Source organism: Impatiens glandulifera, chromosome 4 (genome assembly GCF_907164915.1).
Source record: "Impatiens glandulifera chromosome 4, dImpGla2.1, whole genome shotgun sequence".
In the NCBI taxonomy this organism is placed as follows: Eukaryota; Viridiplantae; Streptophyta; class Magnoliopsida; order Ericales; family Balsaminaceae; genus Impatiens; species Impatiens glandulifera.
Genome location: NC_061865.1, coordinates 38,021,054 through 38,034,067, shown reverse-complemented (window position 1 = coordinate 38,034,067; position 13,014 = coordinate 38,021,054). Strand labels below are relative to the sequence as shown.

The 13,014-nt window shown below is 34.8% G+C and overlaps 1 protein-coding gene across 1 annotated transcript; it reads left to right on the top strand.

The window, feature by feature from the left end:
- LOC124936885 (ATP-dependent RNA helicase DBP2-like) lies at positions 1 to 7,359 on the top strand. The gene is made up of 14 exons (XM_047477416.1): positions 1 to 369; positions 944 to 1,042; positions 1,127 to 1,291; positions 1,384 to 1,479; positions 2,057 to 2,131; positions 2,209 to 2,370; positions 2,836 to 2,916; positions 3,721 to 3,819; positions 5,034 to 5,129; positions 5,420 to 5,551; positions 6,470 to 6,544; positions 6,640 to 6,729; positions 6,812 to 6,886; positions 6,988 to 7,359. Exons 1-14 carry the CDS (start codon positions 85 to 87, stop codon positions 7,153 to 7,155), a joined length of 1,698 nt encoding a protein of 565 aa, XP_047333372.1. The 5' UTR covers positions 1 to 84; the 3' UTR covers positions 7,156 to 7,359.
- The last annotated feature ends 5,655 nt before the right edge of the window (positions 7,360 to 13,014 follow it).

The following is a 13,014-nucleotide window of genomic DNA, read 5'->3' as shown; positions in this document are numbered from 1 at the left end:
GAAGAAAGAATAGTGTTAATCCCATTTCCAAAAATCTCTCTCCCCGCCCTCCCTCTCCCACTCTAAGCAACGAACATCACAAATATGGCATACGTCCCTCCTCATCTCAGGAACACGACGCTCGATTCCGGGACAGTTCAATTCACTCTGTTAACTACGAACAGCGATTGCGGTAACGACCAACTCAACTATCAAACCAGAAACCCATCTGACTGCTTCAACTCATCCTTCTCCAGCTTCTCCACTTCCCGTAATACAGCTCGCCCGAACTCCGGTAAGCTCCCTTCATCGCAGCATGTTGCAGTTCTTGAGCCGGTCTTCGTCCAGTGGAATCCCTCTGAACGCGTGCGCCTTTTATCTCCAGACCAGGTTTAGTTTTTACCTCACTCTTCTCGATGACTCCAAAATAAGGTATTTTTAGATGCGGAGCTTCAATTTGTTGTATTGGTTTTTGTTTGCTTGGATTGAGCTCAGAACTTTATATTTGGAATATCATATATAGGTGAAAAATCAGAGTTTACACTCTCTAGTGATCATAATCGTTAAGTAGGATAAACGCTTTATGGTGACCACTACCGTTTGAACCAGAATCCAGTAGAATTGAAAGCTAACGTAGTTTTCTATGCCAAATTCTTTGCTTGTGGTAAAAATCTTATAACCCCTGAATATTTCGCATTGGAAGTCTTTTTGAATTTCCTTAATGTGTACTGCAAAAATTAAAGTTCTTTGAGAATGTTGATGTAAGGCTAATGGGTTTGTCCTGAGTGTAGTTTAAAGACAAGTGTAGTGAATATTTCTTGTGGTAGTTAAACATGGTGCTAAAATGGTTGACAAACAATTTACTTAGCATCCTTCCTCAGTAAACGGGTCCTTTAATCTTATTGGATGTTTACTTTAAATGAACCTTGCATAATAATGGTTGTTTTCTTTAAATTATGTGTAGATTGAAGAGATCCGTTCAAGGCTTAATGTTGATGTTACTTCAGATCCAGTTTCTTCTCCACTGCCAGCACCCGCACCTATAGAGTCATTTGCTGACATGGTAACTTTAGGAGCCTGGAAGTAATAAGCATACCAGGAGAATCTATTTTGCTAGTAGGAATTAATTTCTCTTTTCCTTTTTCAGTGCTTGCACAAAAGCATCATGAGCGACATTGCCTATCATGAGTACACTAGGCCAACTGCTATTCAGGCCCAGGCCATGCCTGTTGCCTTAAGTGGTAGGGATCTCTTGGGATGTGCAGAAACTGGTAGCGGAAAAACTGCTGCATTCTCCATTCCAATGATACAGGTTTTTTTTTCACCTTATGATGCATAATGAACAAATGTGAATGTTCCACTAGTTATCCCCTATAGCGCTGATTTTTACATCATCTATTGCAGCATTGCTTGGCTCAGCCCTCCATTAAGCGCAATGTAGGACCTCTAGCTCTTGTGTTAGCTCCAACAAGAGAGCTGGCTCAACAAATAGAGAAAGAGGTGAGATATCCTTGTGAAGTTGTTGTGGGTGCTGAACCTGCTTATTATTACTGATCCTATTTGGATCCTGTATTTTGTCACAATCTTAGTCATAATCACGATCTCATTGAAAATTGTCAAAGTTAATGTAATATTTTTTTTGTATGATCATCAGATTATTTATTTGATCAAGATCCGGTTTGTAGTGTAATTTTTTTTTGCTTCATTTGGTGTAGAGATTTTATTCCATGATCAAATTATTTTTAGATCACTGTTTTTATTTGAAAACATAACAAATGTTGATTTTTCAAATATCGATGATCAACATAAGAAAAGCTGGTAACAAAATAGCACATTGTGAACCTGTGTAGTGAAGGAACTTTTTGATTTCTTCCTATTTATTAGCTTTTCCACAACAATGAAACAGCCTTTTGAGGTTAAAATTGTGCCTGACTTACTCACATTTGGAATATTTCTTGAATGTAACATCAATATGTTAATTTGATGTTATAAAGCTGATATGTGTGACAGTACACTGGAGAGAGGTGCAGTGACTTTCCATTAGGGGATGATCAAATATGTAATTTCTTTTATTCAGGTTAAAGCTTTTAGTAGATCTCTCGAGTCCTTCAGAACTGCAATAGTGGTTGGTGGAACAAACATTTCTGACCAGGTAATTGTTTGGGTTATTATTATTGCACTTTCTGTTTTCGTTTTACTGAAGTATTCTCTTGTGTTCTTTTATTACAGAAATCTGATTTACGAGCAGGAGTGCATGTAGTTGTTGCTACACCAGGAAGATTTATCGACCATTTGCAGCAAGGGAGTACTTCTCTATCAAGAGTATCATTTGTTGTTTTGGATGAAGCTGACAGAATGCTTGATATGGGTTTTGAACCACAGATAAGAGAGGTTAGGGTTTCTCAATATTTGTGCTGGAACTGCTCTATTCTTATGTTTCCTTTTTGTAATGGTAATGAACCATTGGAACTTTTTAATCAGTGTTTTTGGATTGTTTTGTTTATTTGATGCTAAGAAAAGTTATCTGTTGGAGCTATAACTGATAAATTGACTTACCTAAATTACCCCCAAATATTTTAGATGGTTAGGGCCATGTACTTTTTGATTCCTAAGGTGCACAGTCATGGATTTTCCTCCACAGAATCTCATTCTTTATTTGTTTTAGCACATCTTTTTCCAGTGACTAAAATATCGACATGCTAAATGGTGTCCAAACTAGGTCTGCTTTTTTCATTTTAATGTTTCCCAGAAAAAGAATTGGCAAAGAAAAGATCTCTTTATCTGTAATGTCAATTTATTCTTTACATTCATAACCTGTCTATCCTGAATGTTTCTTATCTTGCATTTCCTTTGCAGATAATGCAGAATCTACCAGAGAAGCATCAAACATTGTTGTTTAGTGCAACCATGCCAGTTGAAATTGAAGCACTAGCACAGGTCTTGTTCATGCTTTAACTTGAGCCTCTAATATGAGTAGATGATGATGAATTCCATGACCTCTGCCTTGAACACTTAGAAATCATTTGCAAAAACTGCATTGAGTAATTTACATTTTGGATCTATTAGTTATCACATGTTATAATTCGGATCATGAGCTAATAAAATATACATACATTTGTTATGTTTTTCAAAAATCACAATAGTTTAGAAAATAAACTCACTAGAGTAGCTCAAGTGACAAGAATCTTGTTTAAGAGACCAAAGGTCTCGGGTATGATTCCCACTAGAAACTTCTTAAATGGAAGTGGTGGGAGGGCCATGACTGTGGTGGGTCGTGCAAGCTTCCTAAAATTAAAAATAAATCCTATAAAATAATCAGCATACCAAATGAAGCCAAAAGTCACACTATAATCATAATAATAAAATTAGAAAATAATCTTTGTAGCCAAAATCTGGATCATAATATAAATTTGGATCATCATAGACAAATAAACTTGTACAAAAATTAAAGAAATATCACTTTCAATTCTAACCTTGGCGATTTTGGGTTGTGACTGTGTTAGAGATTGTGACAAAATACTAGTTTTCTATAAGCTCATTATTATGATAGTCTTTCAAATAATAGTTCTTGGAATGCTGGTGGATCGGACATCTGAAAACTACAGATTTTCTTTTTATTGTTATTGAAGGAATCTTCAAATCATGTTTCTATGAACATAGGGGAGAGACTAACCCTGTTTCTGGTCTTCAAATTAGAATCATTTCCCATAATAATAGTATGTTCTGTTTAACTATTACCAGGATTACCTGACTAATCCAGTTCAAGTAAAGGTTGGGAAGGTGAGCAGTCCAACGGCAAATATTGCACAAATTTTGAAAAAAGTTCCAGCGAATGAGAAGGTAGATTTTATTATCTCTCCGTACATTGTACATGCAAAAGATTTTTTTCGCTCACTCTCTATCTCACTCCATGCCTCCTGTCGTAAATCTCCATCATGTTATATGTCTTTGTTTGACTTTATATATCTTAAACTGAGAAATTTTAATATCTATTGTTTCATCATTTATTTCATAATTTTACAAAATATATATTACCATAGAACTGGAAAAAATGGACATGTAGAACTTTGATAACAATTTAATTTCTAGAAGTTCCATTTGGCCAAGATCATACATTAGCCCTGCTCCAACCCCACTTCCAGGATCTCTCTTAAGGGATAGAGTGGATGTACAATTGCAGCTCCCAAGTGATGGGAAGATCCCAAAGTCATAGTTACAAATAAAATGAACCCAGGGTAAAAATGAATTGATATATAAAAATGGGAGATAGAGCAATAATGTATTTTTTTGTTCTGAGGCGAGGTTTTACCATTGAGGAGGCTACCTCACTCTGGACATTGCACCCAACAAAATTCAAATTAATAACAGAATTAGGAAAGGAAATATAGGGGTTCAAGTTTAGTTAAGTGTAAACGAACCTTCTTATTAATACAAGGAATTTCCTTTTCAAAAAAACTATCCTTTTAATATTTTTCTCATGATTTATCCACAATTTTGTTATTTCTATGAAGATGTAAGAGTTGCAAACAAGTTGATGTGCGTATAAAGGTATATGTAACATCTTATGTTATGTTATGGCGAAGTAGTGTATACTACTGAGAAGGGTTTGGAGAGAACTGGGATAATTAAGATAAGATTGTGCATGGAAAGTCCTCTATCCTCTCCATTTTCAGTCTGTCTTTAAACATGGGTTGGTTTTCTAGAGTCAGTTGAATATTTCAAACATGTTTGCTTATTAATGTCTTAGGTGTCATTCTAGAATTAGGGATAGCGAGAAGAGAAGAACAATTGATGAGATAAAGCCTTGTTAAATCACAGAAAACAGGGGATGAGAAGAGAAATCGTTCTTGATTCACATTCAACCGATTCACAACATATCTCCCAATACAAGAGATCAGTTCAATAATATGCTTCATCTGCATTTTACAATTATGCAATCTACTTCTTTTTAAAAATGCCATAACTGTATATTACTTTTATTTTTGATGCCCTGTATACTACTATTTACAATCCTAACACAATGCTTGTTCTGAAAAGCATTAAATTTCTTGTAGGTTAACCAGCTATTAGAACTACTTGTTCATGAGAGCAATCAGGCTGATCAATCCGGAAATCCTTTTCCTTTGACCATTGTTTTTGTGGAGCGGAAGGTGCATTGCTTATCAATTTATTTTTTTCATTTCTTATAATCTTATTAAATGTCGAAGATTCCTAGAGATCATAAGTTTTCTTTGTCCAAAACATGTATTGTATTCAGCTGGTAAGGGCCTTGAACTAAAAAAGAATCCTAGGGTAGATAAGTGGATTGTGAGTGAGTTGTTTTTTGTTTCATGTGGCTCATTCATTACAATGAAAACGGCTGTAAAAATGAGTTTGATCATTTCAAATCTGTATATCATTGTTATCCCGGTTTTAATGCTCTTTTGTCACACTGATACAGAACAGATGCGATGAGATTGCAGAAGCATTGATAGCTCAAGGTTTGCGTGCAGTTGCTTTCCATGGGGGATGCAGTCAAAGTGAGCGTGAGGCTGCTCTTCAGGACTTCAGGAAAGGATCCACAAGCATCTTGGTAACTCACTTAAACGTTCTATCTATGCCAATTACCATAATACCCATATACTACTAATTATCATACTACCCTTATATTACTACTTATGTTAGATTATACTCCCTGCATTTCCTTTTACTGGATTACCTTCTATAAAATAATTGTTATGTTTTTATTGAATCACTATACGTCACTTCACACTTGATAATATTAAGATCTTTGATCACTGTAGGCTATTTACCTTTTGTAAAATTAAAATCTCTGAACTGCCCCTTATTTATTTTTATCTTCTTCTCTATAGATAAATATATCATTAACTTAAACAGTAGTACTAATTACAACTTGTTATTTGCATCAGACAATTTTTTTATTCGTAAGTGATGGATTTTTGAAGAAATTTCATCTTTATTTCTTGCATCATTATGAAAAAATTACAAGCCAAGTAATCTCACCAATTAGAGATGTCAAAAATTCCTTCCTAATTAGTTATGGTAAACTCTATTATCAATTCAATCACCCAAAATTAGACTAACTAATTATGGTTATTAATTACATAAAATAAGCCTAGATGGATATTTTTCATACTCTTCCTCAAGTTAGCCATATGTTCTCCAACCCAAATGAGGAGGCTCAGAATGTAAAGCAATGAGTTAAATTAGCAACTGAAAATAGTGTACTACATTCCTCCTCAAGTTTTGCTTTTTTTTTTCCTTCAAAAGGTAATCATTAAATTCAAGTGAAAATAGTGTTCTAAGCTTGAATACAAATAAAAGGAAAGTCTGGAGTGGATTGAGTGCCAATGAAATTTGAAGAATGAGATCAACTGCTCAGAATGTGTCCTGGCTTGAATACAACTCAGTTTGGCAATATTACACTTTTGATAGTTTCATCACTTGAACAGAATGCTTATTAACTTTTTCATTAAATGGTGAAATGTAGGTTGCGACTGATGTTGCTTCACGTGGTTTAGATGTCACAGGTGTTGCTCATGTCATAAACCTAGATCTTCCAAAGGTTACCATATGTTCTTCTGCAAATTTATGCTGTCTCCCCCAACTTGATCAATAAAACGAATAATTAAATTTCATTGATTTATCGTATATATATAGACTATGGAAGATTACGTACACAGGATTGGTAGGACGGGGCGAGCTGGATCTACAGGACAAGCTACTTCATTCTACACTGAATATGACACGGTTCTTTCTCTTATTATTTTTTGTGAATTGATTTTTTTAATTTTGTTTCTAATTGATTAATAATTGTATTTTGTGGGTGCAGTTCCTCGTGGCACAAATAAAGAAGGGGATAAGTGATGCTCAGTCAGGAAATCCCGTGGCATTTGCAACAGGGAAGGTTTGTTTGTATTTCTCTCTTTTTCATTATGTAATTACAGAAACAACATATTTGCTCTAGAATCTAATTTCTGATATGATTTGTGGTTTGGTCAATTTCAGGTTGCACGACAGAAAGAAAGAGAAGTAGCAGCTGCTCGAAAAGAGGATGCGAAGAATGCATTTTCAAAATTGTTAAACTTAACTAACGTGGAAGATAAATATAGACACATGACATCTCCGGCTATGATAAGGGCTGAAGGTGCTGCAGATGGTGCTTGGGACGACTGATCATCTTTTTTTCTATAGATTTTTAAGTCTTCTATAGAGTCAAGTTTTGTTTTTTTAAACCACTAATGTGAATGGATTAGATGGTTGTAGGCCAGCTTTCTCTCAACACTACTTGAAACATGTCCCAAAGACTAAGACAAAGAGAGTTGTAAATTCTGTTTTTTTTTCTGTTTGTTAGTTGATTTGCTAGATCCATTAAATTCATCTGTTTGATTCAAACTTTAGCAGTTGAATTTAAACCGCCTAACCATCGGAGAGAGATTCATTCTTTGATCCTACATGAATCTATAAGAAAATTCAGGCTTGGCAAAAATGTGTAAAACACAAGTAAAAAATATCTTGGATTTGTTAAAAAGCATAGATTTAAAATATGTTGTGTAGAAAGAGATTCGCACTCTTCTCGCATCAAACCACTCATCGATCACATTGTAATTCCAGTCGAACAGATTCACTTCTACCCATCACGTTTCCCTTGCTCTTAACGAGAATCCTTTCTTCATTTCTTCTGCGCTCCACCTATGACTTCCATAAAGTTTGTAAACAGATGGGCTGCTTTCGTTCAGTTCATCTGAAGATCTTTAAGCTTGATTTCCAGTCCGACGATGGTGAGTTGCCGCTGGCCAGAGAGGCGGCGACTTCCGAACGTTTCAATCGGTTATCTTGGGAGAAGAATCTTGGTGGAGCGGAGGAACTCTCTCTCGGACTAATTGTTGGTGGATTTGTGATGGCAGCATTGTCCTCTGGAATTCTCTAACGCTGATCCAGTACTGATATGCATATATTCAAGAACATTTGTATGTATTGATTGTAAAACAAAGAAATACTCATCCTTTTGTTATTTCCGTCAGTTAAATTGATCATTTCCCTTAAATATATGAATATTTTGCAACTTACAAGGGAATGTGAATTCTATATGAGCACATTTTCTTGATGAATTTCAACTTATGGTCATTGTTCTTATGGATAGAAGTATTTGCTTTTGCTTGCTGTATTGTAAAAAAAAATTCATTGCGCAGTTCATGTCATTAGTGAGATATATGTAGATTATGTTGGCTTACCGGTTGTTCCATGCTTTCTTAGCTTTAAAGGCCAATCCAAGTTGTTTATTTCATTCAAAGGACGCACATGTGGGGTTTAATATGATTATTGCATGATTTTGTGTTATGAAAAAGTTGTTTGTAATGTCTTAGGAATTGAGACAGTATAGTAATACGAACAAATGTATGTATCATGACAGGAAATGATCGTAGAATGACATTCATCTAATGCGTTAATTGATTTATAAGGAAAGCAAGAATAGGGTGAGGAAATGAATTTGTGATAGTCAATAAGACACCACAATAATTTACGTTATCAATTCTCTTTAATAATAATAATTTTCTCTCATAATATAATATAATATAATATAATATAATATAATATAATATAATATATATATATATATATATATATAAATATATATATATATATAAATATAATAATAAAATTATTTTTAATAATTTCAGGTCTTCACATTTTATGATTAAGACCAAACATGCAAATTTAGATATAAAAAAAATACATTAATTATTCTTGACAATAAATATATTTTATCTTATACTTTTTTTTCTTTCTTAACTTTTTTCTTTCTCATTAATTAATTATATATATATATATTCTCACTGATCATATAAAATATATTATCAATAATTTTTATATATAATATATATTATTATTTTTCATCATTAATATTATATAAATATATTTTATCTTTTATTATACATTTTCTCTCTTAATATATATATATATATAATATATATATATATATATATATAATATTTTCTTTATTAGTATAAATAAAATTTTTAGTTAATATAAAAATTAACTAATTGGTCATAAATATTAAATACAAAATATATATACATACACAAAATAATAAAATTATTTCAAAAATCTCAAATGGTCTAACAGTTAAAGTGTTCACATTTTATGCTTAAGACATGGGTTCAAATCCTAAAATATACAAATCTAGATTTTCATGAATGCATTATTAACTATAATATATGGTGACACAACTTTTAAACAAAGGATACGAGGCATCTGAAAGTGTGAGTTCGGAATTAGTGGTTGGTTTAACGAACATTTAAAAATGCAAGGTCACGAGATAAATGTCGGGTGGTGGGTGGTTTGTCGAGTGTGAAGTCGAAATTAGTGGTTGGTTTGACGAGCATTTGAAAGTGTGAGGTCACGAGATGAAGGTCGGGTGGTGGGTGGTTTGTCAAGTGTGAGGTCGGAATTAGTGGTTGATTTGGCGAGCATTTGAAAGTGTGAGGTCATGAGGTGGAGGTCGGGTAGTGGATGGTTTTTCGAGTGTAAGGTCGGTATTAGTGGTTGGTTTGACGAGTATTTGAAAGTGTGTGGTCACGAGATGAAGGTCGGATGGTGGTTAATGGCTGGTTTGACGTTGGATAAGAGGTCTGTGATCAGTTGAGATTGGTTGTTGATTTGTTAAAGTGAGAGTAAAAGAGAGGTCGACTAAGATTGGTGAGTGATTTATCAAGGGATAAAGAGGCATGAGATGGAGGTCGGGTAGTGAGTGGTTTTTCGAGTGTGAGGTCGGTATTAATGGTTGGTTTGACGAGTATTTGAAAGTGTGAGGTCATGAGATGAAGATCGGATGGTGGTTAGTGGTTGGTTTGACGTTGGATAAGAGGTATGTGATCAATTGGGATTGGTTGTTGATTTGTTAAAGTGAGAGTAAAAGAGAGGTCGACTAAGATTGGTGAGTGGTTTGTCGAGGGATAAAGAGACATATGAAAAAGTGTGAGTCACAAGATTATGGTCAGTGGGTAGTTTTCCAAGAGGATAAAGAGGCATATGAAAAAATTTGAGTCACAAGATGAGTCATCTGGGAGGTGAGTGGTTGAGTTTGACGAGAGATAAGAGATGTGTCATCAATTGATGTCGACTAAGATTGGTGGGTGGTTTGCCGAGGGCATAAAAAAGATATATGAAAAAGTGTGAGTCACAAGATTATGGTCAATTAAGGGGTTAAGTGGGGTGCCGAGGGGATAAAATATATGTTAACATTAAGTTTAAGATTAAACTTAATTTTACAAACTAAATTAATTAGATTTGAATAATATTAATTTTGTTGGGTCAAATTATCTTGACTAACGATATTTTGATGATTTTGATGATGAACTTGTGTAAAACTTAAATAAGAATAAAGCTAAGGTGTCTAACTGTTTTTTGTGCAGGTGCATCAAAAATATGCTAAGTTAGACTTGGTTTGAAACAGACTTATTAGACGTGTCGTTAGTTAGACGTACAATCTAACAGATACGTAGTTAAACGTACATTCTAACAGATACGTAGTTAGACGTGCAGTCTAACAAATACGTAGTTAGACGTACAGTCTAATAGATACGCAGTTAGACGTACAGTCTAACAGATACGTAGTTAGACGTGTAGTCTAACAGATACGCAGTTAGACGTGCAGTCTAATAGATACGTAGTTAGACGTGCAGTCTAACAGATATGTAGTTAGACATGCAGTCTAACAGATACGTAGTTAGACGTACACTCTAACATATGAAAGTTAGACGCTGATGTCTAACTCCTTCAGACAAGTCTGAAGTGAAACGTAGTTAGACGTGCAATCTAACTCCATTAGACTTGGTGGTCTAATGGATCTCGCTATTAGACGTAAGTGTCTAACTTTCTTAGACTTGGCAGTCTAATGAAACACGTTTAATTCCTCGATTCAACAACTGCTTGAAGTTAGCATCAGTCTACCCATGATCAACTAGCTGTACGCTACTCCTGCTCCACTGATCCGTGTAGCTCAATACGACAACCAATTACATCCAATGAATGAATGCCACGTAAGTAAATATTCTTTCTACTACTTGTTCCTTGCAGGACAGTTCTAGATATTCATCGGTTATACTCCATTCCAAAAGGGATATCGCTGTTATTCTCCTTCCACTAAGAAAGTATACACCACCATGGATGTTACATTTTTTTTTAAAATCAACCTTAATTTTTGGCTTCCGATATTCAGGGGGAGAATCTAGATGAATATCTGTTGGGTCAAATTATTTTGACTAAGTGTTGAAATAATTTAACCATTGAAATTTTGATGATGAAATAACTTATGATTTTTGATACAGGTGTATTGAAACAATATTTCATAAGACTTGGATCTAATGAGGGTCATTAGACCGATTTTGGCTTTCATTGCATAAAATTAGACTTACAGTTTAACTCATCGGAGTTAGACGTGTAGTCTAATAGACGTGTAATTAGACGGATTGTCTAATAGATACACGGAATTAGACGTAAGTCTAATGCATAGAATTAGACGTACAGTCTAACTCATAGAATTAGACGTACAGTCTAACTCATCAGAGTTAGACGTGTAGTCTAATGAATGTAAAGAATTAGACGTGTAGTCTAATGAATGCACGGAATTAGACGTAAGGCTAATGTATAGAATTAGAAGTACAGTCTAACTCATCGGAGTTAGACGTGTAGTTTAATGAATGTACAGAATTAGACGTAAGTCTAATGCATAGAATTAGACGTACAGTCTAACTCATCGGAGTTAGACGCGTAGTCTAATGAATGTAAACAATTAGACGTTAGTCTAATGAATACACAGAATTAGACGTAAGTCTAATATGTTTGTAATTAGACGGGTAGTCTAATTGTTATTCCGAATTAGACGTACAGTCTAACTCATCGGAGTTAGACGTGTAGTATAATATATTTGTAATTAGACGGGTAGTCTAATTTATGCGGAATTAGACGTGCAGTCTAATAGAAAGTGAAAGTTAGACGTGCGTCTAACTCCTTCAGACAAGTCTGAGGTAGAACCAGAATTAGACGTGCAGTCTAACTCAGTGGAGTTAGACATGCAGTCTAATGGTTATTGGATAATTAGACGGGTAGTCTAATTAAGTGAAAGTTAGACGTGCGTCTAACTCCTTCAGACAAGTCTGAGGTAGAACCGGAATTAGACGTGCAATCTAACTCAGTGGAGTTAAATGTGCAGTCTAATGGTTATTGGATAATTAGACGGGTACTCTAATTAAGTGAAAGTTAGACGTGCGTCTAACTCCTTCAGACAAGTCTGAAGTAGAACCGGAATTAGACGTGTAGTCTAACTCAGTGGAGTTAGACGTGCAGTCTAATAGTTATTGGATAATTAGACGGGTAGTCTAATTAAGTGAAAGTTAGACGTGCGTCTAACTCCTTCAGACAAGTCTGAGGTAGAACTGGAATTAGACGTGCAGTCTAACTCAGTGGAGTTAGACGTGCAGTCTAATGGTTATTGTAATTAGACACGAGTCTAATTCTATTAGACCAGGCGGTCTAATAGACGTTTTTCTATTAGAAGGAGATGACTTATTTCATTAGACTGATTTTCACAATCCGTCTAACTGAAATACGTCTAATGCTCAGTTTAAGCAGCACGCTTGAATCTAGCATTTCACCTACCCACGTGCTATAGCTGTACCCTACTTCTGCTCCACTTTCTAGTGAATATTAGTACAACAACTATATGCATCCAATCAAGGAATGCCACGTAAGAGAATTTTCCTCACATTACTTGTTTTGCAGGTACATCCCTGATGTACGACCACGATCCTTTTGCTCAGAACCTGCTGTGTACAATGGAGGCTTTCCAATGGAAGAGTGCCACGTATCATTCTTGAAGATTCGACCGTTAGCTCCTGCTCAGTATTTAACAAATCCTAAGGACAACGGACGAAACACCTGTTACTTGCCAATCTTGATTATTGAAACTAGAGAATTCAAGCCTTTGAATATTGTGAAGCTGCTTTCTGATTGTACTGTGTGTAAATCAAGAGA